The 26802-nt window shown below is 43.3% G+C and overlaps 1 protein-coding gene across 3 annotated transcripts in view; it reads right to left on the bottom strand.

The window, feature by feature from the left end:
* LOC116691244 (nectin-2) overlaps nucleotides 1-26802 on the bottom strand; it is an 85542-nt gene that overhangs the window by 28237 nt on the left and 30503 nt on the right. For 2 of the 3 annotated variants that reach the window (XM_032518719.1, XM_032518720.1), the window contains exons 2-6: nucleotides 22355-22464; nucleotides 21212-21461; nucleotides 19822-20115; nucleotides 19539-19656; nucleotides 18743-18891 (exon numbers count right to left, since the gene is read on the bottom strand). In XM_032518719.1, the coding sequence (XP_032374610.1) occupies nucleotides 18743-18891; nucleotides 19539-19656; nucleotides 19822-20115; nucleotides 21212-21461; nucleotides 22355-22464 (921 nt within the window). Of the gene's footprint in view, nucleotides 1-9312; nucleotides 10265-18742; nucleotides 18892-19538; nucleotides 19657-19821; nucleotides 20116-21211; nucleotides 21462-22354; nucleotides 22465-26802 lie in introns of those variants that run through there. The other variant, XM_032518718.1, reaches the window with a different exon arrangement.

Raw genomic sequence — 26802 nt, 5'->3', positions numbered from 1 at the left:
AATTGAACATTGAATGGGTTGGATAAGGCAGCACTGAAAAAGTGACAGTTTCTTTTTAAAGTGTATTTTTGTACTGATATTTTTTAACACACAAAAAAAAAAAATCACTGAATTTCTCTTGTGATACGTCGCAGCCTTTCGGAATATATCACGGCACTTGATATTGCAAATATGATTAAAAAAAAACTATATATTGTGCTGCCCTAGTTCATATCCACATTAAAAGAACAATGCAGTCTACTGTGGCGATATTTAGCCATGCAGGTCGGTTCACGACTTTGGTCCAGAAATATCTCAACAAATACTGGCTGCATGCCATGAAATCAGACATTAATGGTCCTCAGAAGATAATTCCTAATGACTTTGATGATCACCTGAGTTTTCTTCTACTTTCACATGTGAGTGAAATGTCTCAACATTTTTTGGCATGTGGTATTGGTTATGTGGTGTGCGCCTTAACCCCTTTTAATCATTTTGGTTTCCCTATACTTTTCATCCAGCGCCATCGTCGGGTCAAGATCAGTTTGGTATGTGGTTGTAAACCCAACTAATGACATTGCCATCAGACTATCTGCTAAACATTAGCATGTTAGCATTGCCACTGTGAACATTGCTTTTAGCTCCTCACAAAGCTGCTAGCATGGCTGTGGTTTTGGTTTTGTTATACAGTACAGAAGGAAAGAAAGCTATTGGAGAAGTTCACACAAACTTCGAAAAAGTTGTCTTGACCCACAGATATCAGCAGGCGCTTGTTATCTCTCCTTGTGATGTACTGTCGGGCCTGTAGAGCCTTCTTCAGTCTAGTCTTCAAATGAAGACCGTGCTTGGACTGAGGTCAAATGACTGACTTGGCCAGTAAAGAACATTCCACAGTTTGGCCAAACATCTCTTTAATTACCTTGTCTCTATGCTTAGGTTCATTGTCCTAAAAAGGAGTTTGTACAAAAACTAAGAGCTATAGGTCAGATCCAATGTACTGGACAGAGCCCAAATAATTACTAATAATTATAAACACATTACTGATAGTTAAAAGATGAGCCAAATAAAAGATGCAGTGTTTGATATAAATATTCCAGTAACTGCAAGACACACACACAGCTCGAGATTTGATGATTTGCCACAAGCAAGAACAAGAAAAAGCCAGTTGCTTTAAAGCCAAGAAAAATATACAGGAGCCTACTTTAATAATTGAGGTCAGAGGCAGACACTTGCTTTAATCCATGTGAAGGCCCAGGTCACCACATCCATCACTCAGAAATGCATGCAACAGTCCAGGCCATTCATCACTCACTCTGGGATTTATTAGTCAGCTCAGGAGCCAGAGGGTGAAAGGTTAAATGAGCAGCATTGTGGGGGCAGTTTTCAGCAGAAAGAGCCCAAAGTGGGTCTGGGTGCTAACACACACACGCACACGCACACGCACACACGCACACGCACACGCACACGCACACGCTCAGAGAGAGAGATAACGCTTAAGCTCATAAACACTTTTCCACACAAACATCTTGTGGAAATCTGAGCGGTCTGTAGCCCAGCAAAGCACTTCATGGGCACCTAACCCCATGGACATGAACATACTTCTTCAGCACGCTGTATGACCAAATAACACACTTGCATGCTCAAGTCTAATACACGCCTACACACAAACACAACTTGATATAAACAGGGCCACTACCAGCCAGCTGGATTGCCCAGGGGCACCGCACCATGTCTCATCACTGTAAGCGAATGTTGAACACAGCGATAGTGCTTGGCGTAGCTGCTGTCACTTTGGCTTCAGATCCAGGTTATTTGCTTGAAGCTCAAATAGGCCAGGTTCTAGTTACGGGGTCACCACTTTCACATGAGGTGCATTCTTTTTCAGTGACAAACGCAATGCAAAATATAAGTGTTTAACAGGCTTTTATGGCTAGGTACAGTTTAAAAGCATTTCTGCTGTGCTCAAGTCTTTAACATTCAGCTAGAAAACAAGAAGTCAGAGTGTGTCTGTGTGTGGAGTGTGTGTAAGTGCTCTCTATCTCACCAGCCTCAAATCCAAAGCAATTAGAGAGGCCAGATGGTGGGCTGGACTCACAGTAAATAGCTATGCATTGACAGAAGAAGCCTGCAACAAAAATGAACTGTGACAAGGAGCCAGGATGACACACAGATACATGACGGCATCAAAGCACCAGGCAAACATCGGGGATGCGCTGCCTTAACCACCATAAACCAACTGTCAAAGTCGTGGGGATGTTAGAGCAAAACTTGATTGGATCATGGTGGCGATACAGAGGGGGTACTTGTATGTAAAACCAAATAAGGCAAGTGCACATCCACGCATGAACACACACATTCTTTCTGATGCCAGAACAGTCATAATGTACACACTCAGTCAACCCTCTACGTTGCCCTTCTGTTAAAATTTGACCAAACCAGTTTGGTTTAGTCAGAGTTTAAACAATGCAGCCTTTGAGAGGCGCTCCATTCACCCAGTTTCAGCTTGGCCTGCACATTCCCCAACTGAAAACACAAACTGCCTCCCTCCAGGAAAACCACTGAAGCTACAACCACACATTCCTGAACTCTATCCTTTCTGTGTGTGAGTGTGTTATTGGAGCTCCACTGAATATAATATCTTGAAATAAGAGTGCATGCGCGGTTTGTATCATCACTCTTTAACATCCACATGCTAAGGTGAAAAATGTGCCCTTTAAAAACAACTACAGCAGTCCTGCATACCTGTTACCAAGGCAGCAAGTTTACTTCAGCCAACCAGGGACACATACACGAATCAGTGACTGAGAGGAGGTGGAGCTTAAGTACAGGACAATTGTTATCCATAAAATGGCTTCTCCTTTTCCTGTGCTCAGTTTCCCCATAAGCCTGTTATCACACCTCTGTTGACATACACAGAGATTTATCAACACTGAAAGGAGACAAACAGCCAGCCCAGGAAATGAGAGTGAAAAAACAAACAAACAGGGAGGTGGTGTGTCTGGACTGTGAAGGATGGGTGACAAGAGAAAGAGGCCAATTCATATCCCGATCAATTAATCAATAAATCTAATCAGTGAGAATCAATGGCTGGCACTTACATTCAATCCGACTCCACAGTAATCCAAGCTAACCTCAAGAAACAGAGGGAAGAAAAGGAGAAACAGACACCACACACAGCAACACTAGAACATTTCAAAAATCAAGAAATCTTTAATAGCAACCAAATATGAAAAAATATTGAAAGACATGACAGAATGGTGACAACAATTCTAGTTGTTTCTCACTTATTTTCTCAAAAGACCATAATATATTTGAAATAAAAAAAAAAGTAAAAAATACATAACGAAAACGTTTACACAGAGCAGTCAATAACAAAAAGCACATTTTGGGGTAAGACTGTTTTGTTGTGTATATAGTTCATTTGTATAGAAGAAGCACGTTTGCCAGTTTTGGAAGCAATCACAGCGCAGCAGTCAAAAATAAAGCACTCAGAAAACATAAATTATAAAGCACTGCAAAATAACAGAAAAGAGGGGAAACTGTAATAGGCGAAAATAAATCCTTCATGCTTGCCGTCACTGAAAAAATACACAAATGTGACACCATAAATTATTAATATATTTTTCTCTGCTACATATTTATATATTTATACTATGTACACAGGGAGGTTTTCTCTTCTTATTTTTTCTTTTATGCAAGTGAGATGGGAGATGTTAAGGCTTTTATTAATCATTAGATGTTTGGAGCCGAAGGAATAGCAACAGTAAAGAAAAATATTGGGCATTTTTACTACCTAACCTTGTGCTAGACACGGGCCAGGATCATGATTTCTCTAAAAGCATTTTGTCTGACAAGCCTTACTTGGGTGCTAAGGTGGGTGGCAATGGTGCGCGCGCGAGCGTGTGCGTGTTTGTGTGTGCCTGTCTGTCTGTCTGTCTGTCTGTCTAAACAGATCTGGGAGTGGGGGCAGGTCAAAGCTGTATTCCCTGTGTAGAACAAAAGTGGAACTCTCAAACGATTTCTTAAAAAGCCAGTTTTTCTGACACTGGGTGAAAAGTGTGTGTCCATGAACGTGTAGTTGTCTCAGTTCTACATGGTCGTTGATTCTGGATCGGGTTGGACTATTCAAGGAATAGAAAGCAGTGGAGCAGGGGGCACATCCTGCTGCAGGTCTTCCCACAGTAACAGGACACAGTATATGCCCTGACAGAGCCACTGAGCAAGAAGAGGAGAAAAATAGTGTTTTGTGTGTGGCTATGTGAGCGCATTTGTGTGGGCTTATGTCAGGAGATGGCAGAGTTGTCAGGTATGAGGTGTCTTCTACACAGTTGGGCTGTGGGAGTGAACATAATGAGAGTGACTGAGGGGTGTTTGTGTGTGGGCGAATGTTTCTCTGCATTCTGAGTATATGTACAGTATGTGTGTCCAAGTGAGTGTGTCTTTAAAATGCACAATAATATCTTCATTTTGCCAGTGTTCCATGGTGAAAAGGGTGGCTACAGCCCACTGGCCACACACAGATAAGTTATGAGTATTGTGGGTATTTTAGTTGTGCAGGGTATCTATCAAGGAGAGACCAATATTGTGTGCTTATGTGAAAATGCAGGCAATGCCAACTCTCACACACACCCACACACACACACACACACACACACACACACACACACACACACACACACACACACACAACACACACACACACACACACACACACACACACACACCACACACACACACACACACACACACACACACACACACACACACACACACACACACACACACACACACACACACACACACACACACACACACACACACACACACACCACACACCACACACACAACCTCTTAGGCTTTAGGCAAACTCAGTCAGTTAAGTGTGTTTTAACACCCAAACCACCGAGGTATTCATTAGATTAAAAATGACATTCTGAATTCCCCTCAGACATTTGAACTTTAGGCTTAGCCGACTCAGAATGCTTTCCTTATTTCCACAACACTGGCTCCATTGATCTGATATTTACACTGTCATAGATATTCACATTTTCACATGAAAAATAAAAATGCTTACATATATAGTACACAGATACCTCACACCAAAATGTACATACAGTTTTGTCCCTTATCACTATTTTGACCCCAAAAACCGAGTATTACACATATTTCTCTTTGCAGTGGGGACACACACACAAGTGCAAATTTAAGTAATACATTTTAGTTTATTTTGAGTGGTAGTGGTTGTGTCATCTATGTTCATTTACTGTACTTCAGGTAGAAAGGAGTTGCATTTATTTATAAGCTAAGGCCATTAGACAACAATCCTATTGAACACACTGGCTTACAATATGCTAGACTGTGCTCAAACACTGAATGCTGTCTGTTTTTTGTCATCTGCCTCCTGTGTCTCTCTCCTATTTTCTTTCTGTTTCTCGAAGGTTAGCAGCCAATGGCAAATTACTACTAGCTCGCTTGTAAAGTATGTGAGTGTTCCTCACCTCTATAGCTTAAGGTTTGAACATCTATGATAGGTAATGCCGGCAAGCACAGTCATCCTTGCTCTTGTCAATGGGTCACCCTGCATTTTACTGCATGACCGGCAACCCAGATCTTTGCTGGGCCTTACAAGAGGGCAGTTCAGTAATCAAGAGCACTCGCCAGAATCCCAGTGGGTCAAAGGGGGAGTTGATTAGAAGGCCAGGATTAGAGGAGCTACAGTAGGGCTTCTCTCCAAGATTGTCCATCACAGTCATCCAGTGGCTACATAGATACAGTGACGCATGCTCATGTACTGCTGAGGCTTGAAAACAGCAACGCGCAGTAGCCACAGAGTAATATTTGCCTGAGCGGGCCTCCGGTGGCTTGTTAAAAAGGATAAATTAACAGTGAGGAGACAATCAGCCCTGAAGCTGCTTCATAAAGGGGCCATTTCACTGCTTGTTGCCCGTTAGTCAATATGACTCCTATAGCTTGGCTGTGGACGCAATCTTTTATGTCTCCTGATCAGTTCACTACATTAAACAACATCCACTAATGGAAAGAAATATTACATGATCCCATTGAAAATCTATCAAACATAACACGGTCGTACATTGGGGGTGGGGTTTTGTTACATCCAGCCCCTTACTAAAGTGAGGGAGAAGGAAGTAGCATCCATGTAGTGGAGTGAACATGGCCACTCCAGGTGGATAGTCAGTCCTGGCATGTCAGGCCAGGCTGGAATAGAGTAAGTGGTGCTTTGACACGTCAGGAGCAGTAAAATACTCCTCTGCTCTCTGTAGCCCTGACCTCGACATTACTAGATAAATCATAAACTCCCCATAAACTCTGGGGGTGGGGGGGGGGAAGAGAGAGAGAGAGAGAAGAGGAGAGAGAGAGAGAGAGAGAGAGAGAGAGAGAGAGAGAGAGGGGGGGGGGGGGGGGGAGAGCAATTGCCACGTCATAAAGGATAAGATAAGCGGTGGCAATCTGTTGGTCCCGGCTAAGCGAGTAACTTCACGGCTCATTACCAATGAAGCTCCTCCTGTCAGGAGCGCTCTGAAGAATCGAGGATGAGGAGGAAGAAGAAAAGAAGAGACATGCTACACTCTCATCCTCCTGCATCCCTCTCTCCATCCCTTGACCCTGTCAGATCGACTACACCTCATTCCCTAATCTCTTGTTTACCGTCTCTTACCTCCAGGCACAGTACAAAAGTTTGCATGTGAATACCTTGTTATGAACTTAGCTCAAACTCTCTGCAAACTTACTTTGTTAAATTCAGCTGCTCTTGTATTAGTGCAGCACAAGGACCTAAAGTTCTTTTTACATTTTGTAACTTCAAGCGTATCTACTGTTGCTGAAAGTTTGCAGAGACGTTTGAGAGAAAGGCAAAGAGAGCGGAAATAAAAGCTTGTCAGTACACATGAGCAAATACTTTGTTCTCTTCTCTAAATCACCTGATGGCTACCGTCTACGCTAGGCCTGCACGATTCGGGGCAAAATATGAATCACGATTTTTTTTGCTTATAATTGATATCGTGATTCTCTGCCACAATCCTTTTGACCATGCCAAGACAAAACAAATTGGCAGTACCAAACCAAGGTTATAATAATTTTATGAGTTTATTTTTATTTTGTTTTGACTTTTTGTTTTAAAATTCAGTTTAGTTTTAATTAGTTTTTAAAGCGGGTTTGCTAGTTTAATTCTTATTTTTTGAAAATGCTTAGTTTTAATAATAACTCAAACATCATAGAATTATTTTTGAAATATGTATTCATGTACTCATGTATTATGTATTTAACAATAACATCCATACAAACAATGTACATACGATGATGATGAGCACAGATATGTAAACAGTCAACACAAGACGTCGCAGTAAGTGCAGAATGGGTTTGATGTGTTCAAGGACACAACTGAATAGCCAACACACTAAAAAAGACATACATCAACATGTGTTTGGAACTTTAGTTTTAGAAAAGTAGCAAACTTTTTGAAGTCAATCAACTCACACAGATGTGTAGCCATCCCAGTATTAATCTACTTATTAACCCACGTTCCCTCACGCTTTTGGTGTTCCTGCGTATTTACTAACCAGTCAACGAGTCGCTGGTGTAAGCACGCCTGTGGTGTTTTCTGTCCTGCTGTTGTCTCCGTCATGCTGCTGGCCCTACGTATCCGTACATCCATGCCCCTTACATTACCGAGGTTCGCTTCTGTTTCGGAGAAAAGGGGCTTGGCGTTCTCCTTTACCTTGTTAAGGTAAGCTAGGTTAGCCTCCCTGTGTTCATTTCTCAAATGTAGGCTACTTTCAAATTCGTGGGATGTTTCCCTGTAATAAACTGTCCACATATGTTACCACCTTACACTCAAAGGCACTTGCTTTTATCTGACTCAGTCATGAACAAATAAGACTCTGCCGCTTTCTTCCAACTTTCGATGGTGCCATGAGGACAGGCAAGGGGCACGTACTGTTTTATGTGTTTGATTTTACATGGAATGTCGGAATTTCTGGGTTTTGTTTTTCAGTTATAAAAAGTTAAAAACCAGGTTAGGAAAATATGTGTGTCTATATGTGTCTCTGTGAAGAGGTCAAGACGGCCCTATTGTCTCTCCCCTTTCCCCTCTGTTCCTCTGACTCTAATGAATTGATCAGTTCAAGTCTGGCATTTAACATATAGAAAAACCTTCTCAACAGGAAGTAACCTTCTGTCTCCAACCCCCTGCTGTCTTAGACTAGGCTAAGACAATAGAATGTTGATTAACTGTATTATTGTTAGAATTTCTCATTTACATGATAGACCTTTTGATCTGTGCCCGAAAACAACCCAAAAGGGGCAGAGTTTAGAGCCATATCCTTCCTCACTGGACAGCAAAGATGCCCTCAACGTGTTAGCATGCCAACAACGGACCAAGGACATTAGGTTTAAATACACCAGGTGAAAGGGAACCGCCCCCAGGTGCAGGGAATATAATTCTGAATCTTAGAATGATTCGGGGCTGTACGACACGTCTCTGAAGAGGGAACATTTCGTCTGCCCACTGTCAGCTGCAGTGTTATCATGTTTTGTGTCATGCTATCTTTGTCTTATCATCCTCATCATGCTGTTTTCATTAAACTTTTTCTTAATTCTCAATTGGACCCCCAGCCTCTCTTTGTCCTCATCAAATCATAGAACACGTTGTTAGTTTTTTCTAACAGTTCCCAGTCAGAAAATATACACGTCTACGGGAAATGTCACGGTCGGAAAGATATAACGTTATTTGCTCTATGAAAGACATTGTCAAAGACGAAAACTAAGGACATTTACAATAGATTTTTGACACTTTTAGCACGTTGCGCATCACCACAAGCCTGTAAATATAGAGGCCTCAATGAAGAGAAGGGAGAGCACTGCAACTCTTGGGAGCACTTTAAAACCTATTTTATTCAGGCTGTTTAAAATTCACAAAAGAAATGGTAGCGTGTGTAATGCAAACCAAAGTCACTTAAAAAAAAAATGATTCTTTAAAAAATAAAATTAATTAAAAAAATTAAATCGTGAACGTGGTGAATCGAGATCTTGATTTTATAACAATTAATCGTGCAGGCCTAGTCCATACCTTCAAAACCTTCTTCCCAACCTATCACTTACTACCCACTTGGTGTCACAGCACAACGCATTACCAAAACAAAAGGTTTCCACAGGAGGACTGGAAAAAGCAAGCAACACGTAACTGCTTGACAACTCCTTCCCCTTGTACTGTTTTGATGAAGAAAAGACTGAATATGCAGTGAGTTGCCTCCTCTATAGCTAAGCTTGTATCATGATACCATCATCCTTCTACCCACACACTACATAGTTTCTCTCTTTAAGTCTGTCTGTCAAGAGTCCTTGTCAAGGTCCCAGTGATAGCAATAGCATGAGTAGAAGCAGTGGGAGACTTTTTCTTCTTTTTTTCGGTTTGATTTTCAGTTCTTATGGACCAGATAACAGCAACACTTTCAGACTATCCCTTTGCACCGTCCTGTTCATTCAGTCCATTCTGGGGCTGCTGTGATTAATAATAGACTATGTTTAAAATCAATTTTCAAAAATAAAAGTGGTATCATTTTCTCTTCTCTATCAGACAGGGACGAGACCCTGTAGCCACAAAATCCTTGGGAGGAATCCTCCATCACTTTTTCCTCCTCTTTCTCCTCCTCCTCCTCCTCCTCATCCTTTCCCCTTCTCCTTATCTATACGTAAACAGCAGTCCGTGAGATGACAGAGCCATCCCGCTGGGACTCCATGTCATCATCCAGGTAATCACCAATCATATCGTCCTGGTCATGCGGTGGGCGAAGCTGAAGGATGGGGGCTCCTCCACTGAAGTGGTCATACCTCTCCTCCTTCTCCAGCTCATCAAACTTCCTCCTCTCCGCGTCGTCCAACTCATTGCTTAGCAGGATGTCTTGGGCGGTGGGTGTAGTGGCAACAACTTCAGGCCGGCCCCCCATGGTGAGCGGCTGGTGGTGGTGATGGTTGTTTTTCTCTCCAAGGCCCTGGTGAGATGAGCCGTCGTTGTAAACGTAGACAGGGCCGTTGTTGTTACCGCCTCCACTGCCTGCGCCTACACCCGTGCCGTTCTTGCTGGCCTTCTTACCACCGCCAAATATGCGCGTCTTCATGTCACTGCCGCCATTGCCACGGTAACCCTGCCGTTGTCTGCGGCTACGAGTGACAAGCACGGCGATGAGAGCAGCGACCAAAAGGAGGGCCAGCAGGGAGCCAATCACAGCTCCCGCCACCATGCCAGCATTGGATGGGTTCACTGAGGGCTCTGCAGGGGGGAGGAGAGGCAGGAAGGGATAAAAAGGAAGAAAGGAATATGGTGGAGAAAGGGAAAAAAGAGAAGTGTGTGAAACATAGAGGGCAAGAGGGAAAATATTGACAGCATTAAAAAGGAGAAGGAAGAAAGGGTAATGTCAGGGAAAACAAGAAACGTAGGAGTTGGATGATGTCAGTGGTGCTGGTCCAAACTGTATTCAGTTAAGTGTGTTGCTGAGATGACAGTACAGTTAAAAGTAAGAGTGTGTGTGTGTGTGTGTGTGTGTGTGTGTGTGTGTGTGTGTGTGTGTGTGTGTGTGTGTGTGTGCTGAGACTCTTCCTACACTGACATTTCCTCCTCTCCCTCAGAGCTGCTCCTGTCCTCATTCTCACAGTCACGTCACAACAACGTCGCAGCCATGTTTCCCCGTGTTGCCCTTCAACGGCCAGGGTCTATCCAAGGCTCACAACAAATCACAACGCAAGGCAGGGTGGAGGAGGAGGAGGGGAGGAAGGGCAAGACACATACACACACTTTCATGAAGGAGCGGGGAATTGCATGTGCAGAACAGGTGGAGGCCATGCAGGGTAATGATGGATGGAGGAGTGGAGGTTGGAAATGAAATGAAGAAGAAGAGGATGCGGAGGAGGAGGTGGTGGCGGAATGAGTGAGTGACAAAGTGACACAGCAAAATGACAAGTCTTCCTGGAAGCCATAAGCATAGAGCAGGGGGACAGTTTGGCACCCCGCTCCGCAAAAAGGCACTGCTCGAGTGCATGTAGGTCCTAGATGTGTATCCATTTTGATTTCAGCACTATTTGTTTAGTCGTGACTGCCATGTTGCTAAAACATACATGTGAAACAAAGCCATTTTTGGTTAATTTTGAATTAAACAAAGGCCTTCTTAGAGTGCTGACTGGCTAAGCTTGGGCTGCAATATTCAATTCACAGTATTTCTGTTGTTTATCAAAAACCCAGGGAGAGGTAGTGGTGTCTAAATCAGGGTTGTGAAGACGTCTCATATGACGCGTCAGCCATATAGTACTCCTTCTCTGCTGTAACACTTTCAACTCCCACAACATCCTTTTTGCAGTAATATTAGTACAGTATTTGAAAGCAGGTATTTGAACAACAAAAATAAACTGCTTTTGCAGAGCAGGAAACCACCAACTGACATTAAGGCTGTGTATCATTTGATTCTTTTTTAATTTAATGTGGTAATAACACACCTATGTTTCAGTACCAATACCACCAACACCTTGATTCCTTACTTTGAGGAACATAAACCTGTTTTCCTAGAAGAGCCTTTTTCTGCTGTTTAGCGAAACCAGCCTATTAAAATGCATGGGTTAAGTTTGCAGCCATACAGCCTACATACAATACAGTGTAAAATCAGCAAATTAATGATTCAAATCAGGACATATCTGAACAAAATTAAGCAAACCAAAATAAAATAAAAACTCAGAATTATTACCTGGCAGCTTTAAGTACCTGGTGCCATGGACACATTGTAGTCAGCAGTCAAAAAGTATTGAGGTTTGATACCAGGCCTAGTTAAGACACTGTAGGCGAGCCTCAAGGAGAACCATGACAATGTTACTGCTTTGCACAGGCTTTTCTGGGCCATGAGTTCAGGGCTCTAAGTGCTTTCTGGGAGTATGACAACTCCCTGCAGACCCTGGGACCGTTTCCTCCATGTGGTCATCATCTATAACTCAGTGGGCAGGGAATATGGCACTAACACTGCCTGAGTTAAGGGTCAGCTCCATTCATGCTGTTTGCATTCATTGTACTCTGATGCACTTTGTACAGCGATGTTCTTAGGTTATTTTGAAAGTACATATGTGTAGGTAATAACAACTTGTAGGAAGGAGGGGCACTTCAGTGTGATGGATAGGATAAACAGCTTAGACTAGTTTTTGCAACTAGGTGCCTTGCTTCAGAGCTATAAAGCGTAAAGTAAGAGTAAAGTACTTTTAGTAGAAGGGAATATACATATTGTTTTATGAATACATGTATTCTTTTATTTTTATTTAGTGTATTTGTTCATTCTGTTTGGATAATTTTGGATTTCCCAGAAGCAATAATCCAAATGCATTAATGTGACTCTTTCAATCCCTTTGCCGGAATATAATCTTATGCAATATTTATCATCCGTCATTCTGAAGTGTTCTTGCTTCCGTCAGGTTTGCGCACATGGGCTGCACAATAAAACAAAATAACTATTTAAATATTTTTAATTTCCGTCCCTGGTTGAACGCGATCAAGAACGCTCGACTAAGCTGAGTCTGTTACTCTGGCTTTCCTTTCCACTCCATGCACTTTTCACCAGCTGCTACAGAAGATTAACCAGTAGACGCTGCTGTTGAAATCCCTGCCTAAATTTAAAAAAGTAGTGAATCAGCCCGGTTCTTATTGTCACTCCCATTTGAAATCCATCTGAAGCCGGCTCCTCTTATTAAGTGTACAGAGAGCTGACAGAATTACTCTTGTAACACTGATTCTTGTCAAGAGAGAAACGGGTAGTCTACTGCTGTCTACACCTGTGCTCCTCTCTTCTCTCCTCTTTATTTCTGCCTCTTCTCCATCCGCTGTTTTCTCTATCTCTTCCTCCATTTCACCAGCTGTCTCCTGCATACACTCTATCCATCTCCTCTAATTCCATTTTCACTGCCATCTCTCCAATTTATGTTTACGTTCACCAAGTTACTTTTCTGCTCTGTGCTTCACTTTCAACATATGCCTAGGGAAAAATGAATTTCATGTGGGTATATGTTCTCTTCCTTTCTTTCAATTTCTACTACCAACCTCCTCAGGCACACAGTCTCTCTCTCCCCTCCTAGTCATCCCCGAGAAGTGCTAAACATTTCTGTTCACACACATGAGAGTGAGAGCTAGCCCTCAGTGTCCACTTGTAACAGGAACACAAGAAATGCATTATCACCTCAGGCTCTGTGGAGCTCCAGCACATGTAGTGTGGCAACAATCTCTGTGCAAACTTGGGGTTGGATGCAGCCACACATTGCTGTCACATCAAAAGGAATTACACTAAAATTTAAATGCAAATTCTCCCTAAATTCCTCTCATCCAATTATTTTTAATGCGTTGCTCAAGTATGTTCTTAAGTGTATCTCTCAAAGTCTATGCTGGCAAATCCCTATGTGGGTGACAATTCATGTTTTATTCTTCCCGTCTGAAGACAACACGTAAAAGATTCAAGAGATAGATGTAAAAGAAGCCACCCCAGGCTCCCAGTACAGGCCCACGACAGCCCAGACACATCCTAACAAAGTACCAATGGAATTTATTTCAGTGAGTGAAGAGAGGACATCTTTTAAACACATGTTGTTGGATGAGTGAAAAACTGCAATATGCATGCTGTGTGGATAACAAGGCGAGAAAAAAGTAGAAAAAAACAAACATGCAGAACTATAGTTACTGTCACCCCTTCCCTCAAACACCATACTGCGGAAGCCAAAAAAACAGCATGCTGCCTATGAAGTCCCGTCCAGCACGACTGTAAGCTCCAAGTGACCGCAAGTAATGAGAGAGATGGAGCGGAAGTAATGTCTACTGCAGCCTCCCAAAAACATGCATAGTCACATACACACAAACTCATACACACACACACACACACACCATCATGGTCTCATCAGTGATATGACGCTGGGAAGGGCTGCACCTAGAGCATAACTTAGTGTTCTGTCAGCATGTGCAACTTATTGAACAGAACTGTGTGTGTGTGTGTGTGTGTGTGTGTGTGTGTGTGTGTGTGTGTGTGTGTGTGTGTGTGTGTGTGTGTGTGTGTGTGTGAGAGAGAGTTAATGAGGGGTGGGCAGGGGGCCAGTAGTAGGCTGGAGGGAGACTTGGCTCCATCAGACCTGTTCTCTAGCTGTTTTCGCATGGCCAGAGACACACTGACAGATACAGGCAGACGCACGCACGCACGCACACACGCACACAAACCCAGTGGAAGAAAATGTCCAAGCCTCTTGCTCTTAAACAGAATTGGGGCTATTTAACATTTTGAGGTTCAGCTGAGCCATCCCTGTAAGGAACGATGGGGGGACAAAATAACAAGTCGGAAGATGGAGGGAATCTGGGTTAGCCACACCCCTGCGAGAGGAGACTGAAATGGAGGGATGGATGGAGGGATGGAGACTACTAAGCTGTGATTAAGGAAGAACTACTGGTACTTAAGAGTTAAGTTTAAAGAGAGAGGGAGATAGCATGGGCCTGAACAGGAGAGAGGGAGAGAATGCTGGGGGCAGAAGTCTTTTCTTTGAGCAGGGAGATCAGAGCCAGACTTGTGGAGGCTAAAAGACAACCTGAGAGAGATAAGGAGGGTAAGGAGATAACATATGCTAACTGAGAGGATGAGAGATGCAATGAAAAAAGCAAACTGCAGCGAAAGAGATAGTGAGGGAGAGATAAATCGAAAGAAAGAGGAGGGGAGAGCAGGGTAGGACGTGTGTGAGTAAGCAGCAGGATCGAAGATGAGAGGAGGAGAGGCAAGGAGAAGAGAGGACATCCATCCTTCTCTCTGCCTCCGGGAGTACAGGACAAGACTGAGGGCAGAGGACACGAGCAAACACCCACACGGACACACACAAGTGTGTTGATTTATCTCTGTGTGTGTGTGTGTGTGTGTGTGTGTGTGTGTGTGTGTGTGTGTGTGTGTGTGTGGTGTGTGTGTGTGTGTGTGTGTGTGTGTGGTGTGTGTGTGTGTTGCAGCTGTGGGGTAGAGAGGAGTTAGGGACCTGCTATGTAGCAGGTGCTGGCCATTTCACGCCTGTCGGCCCCTCTTGGCCCCGTTTGTCTACACGCATTCACATTAGCCTCCACAGGTCTGCATCGCACTCCAATCTGGAGTCATTCTGCGTCTTTCTCTCACTCTGTTTTGATCGTCATCCAGCATTTCATTTCACTCCAACCAATACAAAGTCCACCTGTTTCTTTCTAAACACTACAAATCCTTCTTCACTCTGACACTTGCTGGTTACCTCAATCACCAGTTCACTGCCAGCAAATTTAGCTCACATCTTATCCTCCCCCTTCTCTGCCAGTGAGTAAGAGAAGAGTGGGAAGGAGAGAGGAGGTGGTCGGCCACGAGAGAGCACGAGAGAGGAGGGAGATGATAGGACAAGGAAACTGTGGGAAGTTCAACACTGGAAGAGACCAGAGAAAGTGGAAGAGAGAAAAAAAAAGAGAAAGTGGGATGAAGAATTGGAGTGGAAATGTAGGATAAAAGACACAGCGAGAAAGGAGCGGATTGTGGAATGAGGAGAGAAGCAGCCAGGAGCTGAAGCAGCAAAGGGTGACTGATCCGCTCTGAGAGGCTTGGAGACAGACACACACACACGCCATGCTGAGAGATAGAGGCCAATAGCGGTGGAGATAGGATGCAGTGGCACAAGATTCCCATGGGAGTTTTAAATTCCATCAGCATCCGCTCTCTCCCTCTCTCTCTCGCGCTCTCATGCCTTGCTCTCTTAGTGTGACGATTGCATGCTGCCACTGATCTATCCTGGTGCACGTTCTCTGGCTTTAGTCTAAAAGCAGCAGCCTCCATCTTCCTCCCTCTGCTCCCTGGATCTTTGTATCTGCCTTGCTTGTTGCTTGTAATACAGCAGGAGATGGTGACATCCTTTATGCTACAGAAGCTTTTAGAAGTTACACTACTGTGCAGCAGTACAGAATGGCCCCCAGAGGAGTGATGACGCATGCTGTGGCACCATAAGGAGCCAAGGGACTTGAAGAAAGATGGGGAGTGAGAGAGAAAGACAAAAAACTGAAGCTAGAGGCTAAGAAAAAAAGAAAAGAAAACAAGGACATGAAGTAGCTGGGTTGCTCTTAAACTAAGGCCACCAGAGAAATGCACCCCCCCCCCCCCCATCACAGGCAAGGTTTACCCCCATGTCAGCTGAAAATAACTTCTGGTTAAATGCAGGCAAAAGAGTGGAGGGGGATGTATATTGTATGAGGAGAAATGCAGGAGTGAACTGTGTTAAAGGTTGCAGCTAGAGGTATGGACTGTTTTTCATCGTAGCTGGCATTATTCTGAATGGTTTAACTTAGAGACTTGAGGCCTGTGCTACGAAGCAAGATTTGTAATTAACGAGGTAACTTCAGGTACAAACCGGGGTTTTCTGTATCACTACAGTGGATCACTTGTTACCGAGTTAAATCGGCGTGGTAATTTATGCTGACAACCCCTAAACCTGGTTGGGAGCAGGTTATGTTGGAGATTAGAGATCAACCGAAATATAAGCACCGCCTACTGACCAATCCATACTCAATTGATAACGACGTCACTGTTCTTAGAAGATCCGCTGGAGCTTGATGTGCAGAGAGAGAGAGAGAGAGAGAGAGAGAGAGATGCGCTCATTAAAGTTAAACATTTAGAGAAAACAACCCTGTTAACATTCCCGATGGGTATTTTTTTGAAAGATAGAGATTTTAAGCGGAGAGAATTACGTATAGAGTGATTTTGTATAGGCTATATGTTGGCTTCTTGAGCCGTGTGTTGCCAATGAGCACATTGGTTTGAATTATGTTTCTATGTTTCTATATTTTCTTATTTGCTCTCACAATCGCTTCCCACTGCCAGGGTACAACTGAAATAATAGGCTAAAGCAACAAAAGTTTATGGAAAGCACAAGTGTAATTATGGTCAAATGTTGTGCCTGACTGATGGAGAGGGGGTATTGATAAGCACTGTGATTTTGACATTTACAGCGTCTGCTTTTTTTGGCCAGCTTTCCTTCTTGGGTTAGGAAGCAGCGACTGTATCGCGTTTTGCCTGTTAAACCGTGTCTGTGTTCTTCATATTTATGGGGAATTATAGTTTGTTCTTCTGATGTACAATATGCGACTCTGGTAGATGTTTGCGATTGGCACACACTGGCACGCACGCACAGACAGACAGACAGACAGACAGACAGACAGACAGACACACAGACAGACAGACAGACAGACAGACAGACAGACAGACAGACACACAGACAGACAGACACACAGACACACACACAGACACACACACAGACACACACACAGACAGACACACAGACACACACACAGACACACAGACACACACACAGACACACAGACACACAGACACACACACACACACACACACACAGACACACACACACACACACACACACACACACACACACACACACACACACACACACACACCACACACACACACACACACACACACACACACACACACACACACACACACACACACACACACACACACACACACACACACACACACAACACACACACACACACACACACACACCACACCAAGTCTTGTCTCAGCTAAACCCAAGGCAACACTGAAATACCACTTCATTTCAAAGTCCACAGTGTCACTATTCATCACTTTTAGTGATCGCAGCCTTATCTTCAAGTCTCTGACTCTAATGACCACTGCTCATTTGCTTTGCTTTAGTCTCTCCTGTCATTAGTGATGGCAAAGGGTACTGCTAAGAAGTCATGATCACAAAAGCAACAAACTGCTCACTCTCATTTTAGAAAAAGGAAAAGCGAAAATATCATCTTGCCTATGTGCACCACTTACAATGGGAACTACCTTGAAAAACCTTGTGAAAAAACACTTTGTAAATGCTATTTGATGTACAAAGCCGATAGACAGACCTTGAGTACCACTGAGGCACAGAAACTTTGATAATTCAGTGCATGCAAAGAGACATGGAAAAGTGACATGCATTCTTAATAGGACGAAGAGAAAGAGAGAGATGAAAAGTTGAAAGGGAGAACCCGAAAGCACGGAAATGCATGCACATACACACTCACTTTCTAAAAACCGGCACACACACACACCATGGACAGAGCACCTGGACCCTCTAGCCCTACACTACACACCCAAGACAGTCTTCAGCACAGAGAATGTGTGTGAGTTCATGTGACATGTGAGGCAGAACAAAGGTGTGTATCCCCAGGGAAAACATGAGAGCGCAGCACACCAGGATATGCGTAGCATGTGTGATGAAAGTGCTCTTAGTTCCAGTTCATCAGTTTAGACGATATATATGTTTTCTTATACAAGCCAGGGGAAGGTTTAGATGATGAACGAGACCCAAGTGAGCCACAAATGTGTTTTTCATCTCACTTCTAAAATGTTCACTGCCTTTATGGTGTCCAATTCATCAGAGTGTTAGGACATTTGCAAGTTGTGTAAATAACATATCGTCTTGGTTTTAACCTACTTAGAGCAGCAAATGGGTGGATTTGTGATGACAGGAATAATACCAATGCTATTTCATTAAATCATAGACAGGTGCATAAAAAGAACACGCATTACTTGTTTCCTCTGACAATCGCAATGATGTACTTAGTATATTTTTTTATGTTATCTGACCTACATCTTGAAGGCCGCTTATGCACATGCTATGCATTTAGACTTTTTCTTTTACATGTGTCGGGGCGTGTGGTTGTTTGTGTCCTTCAACTCACCTCTGACAAAAACTGTGACCTGGTCCTTGCCGGTGCCTATGTGATTTTTGACCTCACAGACAAAAGTGGTGTTGACAGCGTCGTCCACCTTCAGCACCTTCAGCACGTTATTTGTGATCTGTACCGTGTTTGGCATCTCTCCTGACATCCTGCAGGGACATGAGGATATGGACATGAGAAAGAAGAACAGGGAGAATAGGATTGTGGTTTATTTGACTTTAGGCAAAATGAGAGCATTGAGACAGATGTACTTTTACAGAAATATGCTGTATTGTGCAATGTCATCAAATTCCACAAATCTTGATCGGCAGTGCAAAACTAATCAGTTTTCCCCTTCCTCAAAAGGCAATCCATTATCACGCAGTGGAGGAAAATACGATGGGGACAGAAGGAAAATCAAAACAGCTGGATACGGGCACAAAATCTCATCTCTCCCATATTTTGTATCAGACTTTCCTTTTTTTCAAATTTTGTCACAGTTTAGTTAATAGCTAATGATGTTAAAGAAAAAGGGGGAGAAAGAATTATATTGTGGTTCTCATTATGCGAGGGTTAAATCTTGAGTCGCAGAGTCCATTATGAGAAATATTACGACTATCTCCAGAATGCGAGCACAGGGCTGTAGTGGCAATAAAAAGGTGCTGATTACAGCTCTGTGGAGCTGGGAATGAAGGGAAAGGAAGGGCGATAGAAAGAAAAAAAGATAAGAGAAATGGAAAGCAAGAAACACTGGGGAAAAGAGTAACAGACCAAGAAAAAACAAGACAAAAGAGATGATGGATGTACGGATACTCACGTCTTCCACTGGGGGGCCAATGGAGGAGGGTTTCCGCTAGCCAGGCAGGTAAGCACCACATGTGTACGACCCAGGTACCAATTATTGTCATAACCCACTACTGTTACCTCAGGGGCATCTGAGGGAAGGACAGATGAATAACAGAAGGGAGGAGAAAAAAAACTTGAGATGAGCTCAATTAATCACTACAAGACTTCATTTTAGAGCGTGAACAGCAAAGGCATTCATGGAATAAGTGCTGGGTTATGTGTGTGTGTGTGTGTGTGTGTGTTAGATGTCTTACATTGTACTGCTAGCTTCAATGGGAAGCTATCTGGTTTGACCTGGGTCCTGTGTGCCACCACGCAGCTAAGGTCTTTCCCGTTGTCTGCAGCTGTGGGAACCATTTGGTACTCGCTGGTCACGGTCACGGTGTTGTTGGCACCCGGCTTAGACACTGTTGTTGCATTGCCATTGGCTGTAGTCACCCAGGAAATCTGGGCAGCGGGGCGGCCATCCACAGACTCACAGCGTGCCACAACGACCGGCTTAGAGCCTGCTTCCACTGTTACGATGGAGGCCGAGTTATGAGGCTTAGCTGATGGATGGACGGATGGATTGATGCAAGGGTGGAAGGTGGAGAGAGGAAAAGACACAGAGTGGCAGAGAGAAGATTAAAGGATGTAGAAATAGATAAAATGGAAATAAGACAGCTGAGGGAAAAGATAATGTGCACCATTATTGATAAACAATTTGAGACACCAGCCTGGCAAAAGCAAATCCAAAACCTCAATCTCCAAACATGCTCTGTTCACCCACTCTCCCTCTCGCCCTCTATTTTCTCTCCAGGGCCTACATTGATAAACACTTTTGAGCACCAATGCAAACACCCAAACCCTATATCTTATCCTCTCCCTCCATTTCTTTAATCTCATCTCTCTCTATCAACTGCCATTGATATATTTCCCTTACTGGTCCAATGGATTGCCATTCACTAATTCTAAATTACTACATGATCTCTGTCATCCCCCAACCACTCTACTACCTCCCTCCTTATCCCACCTCAATTTCCCTCTATGATAGCAGTGTGGGATCAAAGGAGAGCAGGCAGGACAGGCGCTGACAGCAGGCATGACAAGCAGCCAGATCAATATAGTGCCTTAGGGGAAGCAGGGAGGCACGATGCGTTGGAGAGAGAGAGAGAGCGGAGAAAAGGCACTGGTGCCAGGCCAAGGTTAAACCAATGGTTGAATTGCATTAACAAGAACATAACTGATCTGACAATACCACTTATAATAGCAATTAAGCCAAGCTGGACATGCTTTTAACCTGCATTCTACCTTTGAGGGAGGGAGAGAGATAGAGAGAGGTAGGCGGAGAGTACTTTGCATTTATAAGTAAGCATGGTAAATATGCACACACTTGTAAGACAGATGAGTGACAGATTTAAGGAAAAACCCATCACGTAACAGCTTCAATGCAACTTGATTCAACAAGTCATTTTCAATATTTCAAGTTTTAGATGTTTGACGTGGAGGGATTTTACTGATGATAAGGGCTTTGTTGCCTAGTTACCTAGACATCTTTGCTATCTTTACATTAAGGACCAGAATGGAAAAATCAGATCTCTGTGTGTCCAATAATGTGTCACCTATCTGTATATACACATTAAGTAGGTTATGTTAGTGACCTACCCAGCATGACGAGGTACGTGATGCCTTGCTCGTTGCCTCTAGGGTAGGTAGCATACTCGCAGATGTACTTTCCCTCATCGGTCATCCTGACATCCCTTATCTCGATGGAGGGACTGGCCAGGTTTGGAGGACTGGATGTGAAGCTGACTCGGCCGTTCACGGGTGATTCGGGGTAGTTGGGATCAAAGTTGGGATGAAAAACAGCAATGTTGATCCTGGTTCCGTCCTTCGGCTCATAGATCCACGTGACCTGTGGTGGAGGAGGCCCGGGGTCAGTGGTTAGGATGCGTACAGCGATTGAGGAAAAACAACAGGCCTCATTTATCATGACACCGGAGAGCATTTTAAGACATCCACAGTAAACTCCACAGGCCAGCATTTACAGCATCATAATCAAATACGTGGTGCCAGTATGAATATGGATGTGACTTTTTCCGGAGCATCTCTCTCTCTCTCTCTCTCTCTCTCTCTCTCTCTCGTGCTCTCTCTCTCCCTCGGCATAAACGACAACAGTTGTGTACTTCCCACTTCATTGAAATGCAACTAAGAAGTGTTCACATTACCATATTCAATCCCCTGAAGCAAAATGAAGCTTAGTATTAGTTTGTTTGGAGTATTATAACATTAAGCCTAAATGTGATAAAAACCTATTACTAGCCTTAGGATTATTTCTGTGGGCTATGATTTGCTAGATTAATGTTTAATGGTCTAGGTAAACAAGGCAAATGGACCTGTATTATCATTTTATGTTTATTTTGACTGCAATAAATTTCTCTTGTCCATCTGTTGGACTTTCTGTCAGAGTTTCACACACCTGCAGAATCAGGTTGACAGATAATTAACAAATACTTTAATTTACAGGGAAATGGGCATAGGTTTAGTAAAATACTACATTGTTTATTTGCTTAGTAAAATACTACATTGTTCATTCGTTTAATTGCCCATGTGTTTGCTTTCATTGTGAAAACAATTTCAACAAATTGTGCTGTGTCAAGTCAGCACAATGAACTGCAATTTGGGGATGAAGCAGACCTTTTTTATTAGAATTTCATACCACAAACCCAGTTTAGAGTGGTGTATAAAGAAGTAATCAAATCCTAACTGAAAAAAAAGAAAAACTTGTATTGTGAGAGTGTGTCTGACCATTGTGAGCTGTATCCCAGTAGCATCAGTGAAGGCACAGCGCAGGTTAACTGTTTGGCCGGGATACGACAACACCTCTGGCTCCACCTTCACCCGCTGACCTGACACTCCTAGGAGAAGCACAGAAAGACAGAGAGACAGAGACAGAGACAGAGACAGAGACAGAGAGAGAGAGAGAGAGAGAGAGAGAGAGAGAGAGACATTAATGCCTGCAGTATTCTTCCTTCCCAATCTAGGAAACATGGAAAGGGAGCAGAGGAAAATTGTGTTAGTCTCCTGGTGATAAATGAGGACAGTGTGGCAGTGTCTGGTACAACAGAGGACAGCATTAGTGAACCCAGGCAGGTAGGCCAAGAGTCTGGAATCTCTCCATGACTGTGCGTATGTGTGTAGACGCACTGGCCAAAAATAAAAAAGGGGATGTGTGGGGAAAAAGAAGAAGAAAGCCAGTTCTCTTTTGTACATAAGTCATAAATCATATGGATGGTTTATGTTTTCCTTTAGCCTGCTATTTGCTGTGCCGACACATTCCTGTGTTACAGCAAAGAGTCAAAATAAATATGCTTTTCTTAGTTGTGTCGGTGGGTGGGTGAGAAATAGAAAGAGCAAGGCAGCTTTAAAAATTCTGTCTGCGTGTGCGTGTGTGTAATCCAGGTCTCTGTAAAAATGTAATTACTTGTATGAGTAAGTGCGCATTAGTGTATGTCAGCAAGATGGCACCTGTTTTAAGTAAGAGTGGATTACCTGCGGATACACAACTTCAAATGTCTGCAGCCAGGGCTACATATGCGGATACGTGTGTGCTTACAATGCATTTAGCAGCAAGCTACACACATACAACAGCACCAGTGGAAAAACAATTTCCCCTAAAGACAAACAATTACTTGCGGAACTAGTTCCACCAGTTGTGCTGAGCCAAAACTGTCGTGTTGAAACTAATATGATCTACAGGGCTGATGGAACACGAACACACACACACACACACACACACACACACACACACACGAACACACACGAACACACACACACACACACAACACACACACACACACACACACACACACACACGAACACACAAACACACGAAACCCATAGGCTAGTAGATAAGAGGAAAGGCCAGTGCTGTCTTTTACTTTTGATCAGCAATAAACACTACACCTTCTCTACTCTTGGGAGATCTGAGATATCAACACAATTGAGGAAGGAGCGAAAGTCTGAGTGGGAAAGTGGAGGAAAACAAGCCTTTCCTAGAATAACACCAGCTCTCCCAGGACCAGCCCAATTTACAACCACAAAACAACCCTCTTGAAGCCACTGAGGAACCTCTGGACAACCACTAAGCAGCCTGTGGGAGCTACAGAGAGCCTTTTGGGCTGAAACAGCTTGCCATTTTTTTTTTTGGTCATGGACACATGCACAAGCATTTCCGTGCAAGTAGACACACAAAAACATGTACACGCACAAACACAATTATACGTCTCATGTCGGCTTTATTGTCAATATCTTGGCCCCTGATCAAATGTCTAGAGAATTTGAGTAATGATGAAGCTAAAAACCTCTGTAGTGAGTCAGAATAGGTAGATTGACAGTTATCTGTACTCTGGTAACCAAAGGATGTAGCAAAGCAAAAGCAAAGGGGAAGAAGGGTAATTGAAACTCTTGATTACTAGTCTTGATGGTCAGAAGTCAATACATAATGTGGCACTGAAGATAAAGTTACTCTGCCTCAGGTTTCACTTGTGTGCACATGTGCAAATTCACATACAAACACATGCACAGCTGTTGTGTCCCCATAATGTGGGGGCAGATCCGAGCTGGGCCTGTTGTCTGTCATTCTGAGGCAATAAGAGGAGGTCAGCTCCTGCCAGAGCTCAGATGAGAGACAGGCTGGCCTTATGAGGCTCTTTATAGCCCCAGAGAAATAAATGTTACATACAAGACATACAAAGACTTGCAGTCCTCGTCTTCCATGATAGTCCCTGAATCCCAGCCCTAAAGTCTGAGATTTGGTGTCATTAAAACAGCAGACACAGAAAAAAAAGTCAAGGTGTGCAAGTGTCTGCGTGTATATGAACACAACAGGCTTTAGGAAATGCTGAGGCAGGGCGGCATTTGAAACAGTAATTGTCAGTATAAATATTTAGAGAGCAGTGGTCATATTAAACAGAAGAGAGAGACAGGAGGCAGAGGGAGACAGGAACTAAGGGAATTAGAGAATAAAAGACGGTTCAAGGGTAAGACTGAGAAGAATGGAGAAGCAACAGAGGTAGAGAGACAGAGGGAGAGAAAGAGAAGGTTGAAAGGGAGGAGAATGATAACAGACGCCGTGTGTCACCGCTGCTCTACTTAACAGTAGCTCCGCTGCCTGCAGGTGCCATACAAAGAACGCTAACAAATGCACACAAACAAACAATGCATGCACGTGCAAACGGCACTATTTAGCATCCTCAAGTAGTCAGATGTCACCAATCATCCTAAGTCTTGTCACCAATCATTATGTCACACGCACAAACACACGCACGTACGCCTTGACAGCCTTGCCATATTACACAGTCCTCTCTGATTCCACCATGCGTCTTTGAAGAGGAAAATGAATCTGAAGGAAGGAGAAGACCAGAGACAGCCTGGGAATGCCAAAGTGATGTGAGAATGAGAGTGGGGGGGTGTAAGGAAAGTGGGGATGAAAGTGTGTGAAGAGAACGCGGTGCCAGAAATAGAGAATAAAAGAGGGAGTGCAAAGAGAAAGTGATAATAAGAGAGGAGGAGATTCTCGAAGGGGAGACGGTGTGAGCTATAAACAAGGTTAATAGAAGACAGCTGAGGGACAAAAGAGAGATTTTAGAAGAGAGAAATAAGAGGAGTGAGAGAGAAAGTAGGTGAAAAAAAGACAGAGAGAAACTAAAAATGGAGAGGTTGGGGGTTAGTACAGGGGGAGAGAAACAGAGCGAGGAGAGGCTGATGAGGGGAGGTGAGACGGGAGGTGTGGAGCGGTGAGAGGCAGGAAAGACTCCACACCTGACCTTGTGAGAAACACTGTGGTTGTGAATAGAGAAAAAGAAAAAATGTGAAAAAGACTGAATGAGCCAGAAGATGTGAGTGAGAGAGAGAGAGCAAAAGAAGAAGAAAAAAATGCTCAAAAATCCTAATTTTCTCTGCAGCCTATTTGAGCCAGCTTATAAAATGAACATACGCTTATCAGCCTGTGTCCGCCTGACTCGCTGACGGACGCCTAACGGCATTCATGTCCTCAGTCTGATCACCGCTATAGTGAAGAAAAGCACAACGTCAGGGGGACAGGGAGTGCAGGGCCATCACCTGAAATATCTAATGGCCTTCAGAGCTCACTGACTTTCAGCCATTTCATCAAGCTACTGGCTATGCACTGTCAGGTGGGCTAGAATGAAGCTTAGCCATTTTCTGTGTTCTAGAAGATTGCATCCCAGACACACATTTTGTGTGTGTGTGTGTGTGTGTTTTTGCTTTGGCCTTTCTAGTGCTTTGCTGCTGTCTCAATAAGCATTCTGACCTTTCATTATTCTTCCACGTCTGTGTGAATTTCTCAATATCCATTATTCTCTTGTTGTTATTGTTGTGCCCACCCGCTCTACTCCTGAAGAATAATGGCTTTGATACAGGCAGTATGGAGTGCCACTACCGGTCTCTGTCTGCTGTCTCTCTCTTTCCATCTCTGGTTTTTTCTTCCTCAAACATAATCTTTTTCTTACAGGAGAATTAGAATAATTCCTATCCCATCTTTCAAACTTGACGTGCTGAGTTTTGGACCCGAGGGGGGCACTTGTGATGTTGTGATTGAGCTGGATACTCCATGAATAAATGTCCATTAAAAATAAAATAGGTACAGGGATGTTTACAAAGTGTGTTTACAAAGACCAGGTTGTACACCCCTTATGACCTTCCTTGAAACTGTTCAGTTTTGCATACGGAGGGCTCATTTTCTTTTCCTCGCTCATAATAAATGCATGTTCAATTCAATTTCAATTCAATCTTATTTATAGTATCAAATTATAACAAAAGTTATCTCGAGACACTTTACAGATAGAGACCACACTATAATTTACAAAGCCCCAAAAATTCTAGTAATTGCCCCAGGAGCAAGCAATAAGTGCGTGCGACATTGGCAAGGAAAAACTCCCTTTTAGGAATAAACCTCAGACAGACCCAGGATGTTGGTAGGCGGTGTCTGGCGGTCTACGTTATTACATATTCAATACTACATTCAGCAGTAACAAGAAGACACTGTGTGTTGAAGGTCTCCTTGAATTTTTGCCCATACAAGAACCTGAGTAGCTATGTTTCCATTCACACATTTTTATCCAAATTAAGTGATATTGAATGAAAAATGCTTAATGGAAACAGTAAAATTCGATAGAATTTCATGAATATTGACTCAGAGGAAATATGCTTAGTCTCATCGGATTTTATCTTGA

The sequence above is a fragment of the Etheostoma spectabile genome, chromosome 6, assembly GCF_008692095.1.
Source record: "Etheostoma spectabile isolate EspeVRDwgs_2016 chromosome 6, UIUC_Espe_1.0, whole genome shotgun sequence".
Lineage (NCBI taxonomy): Eukaryota > Metazoa > Chordata > Actinopteri > Perciformes > Percidae > Etheostoma > Etheostoma spectabile.
This window is presented reverse-complemented; position numbering and strand designations above follow the sequence as displayed.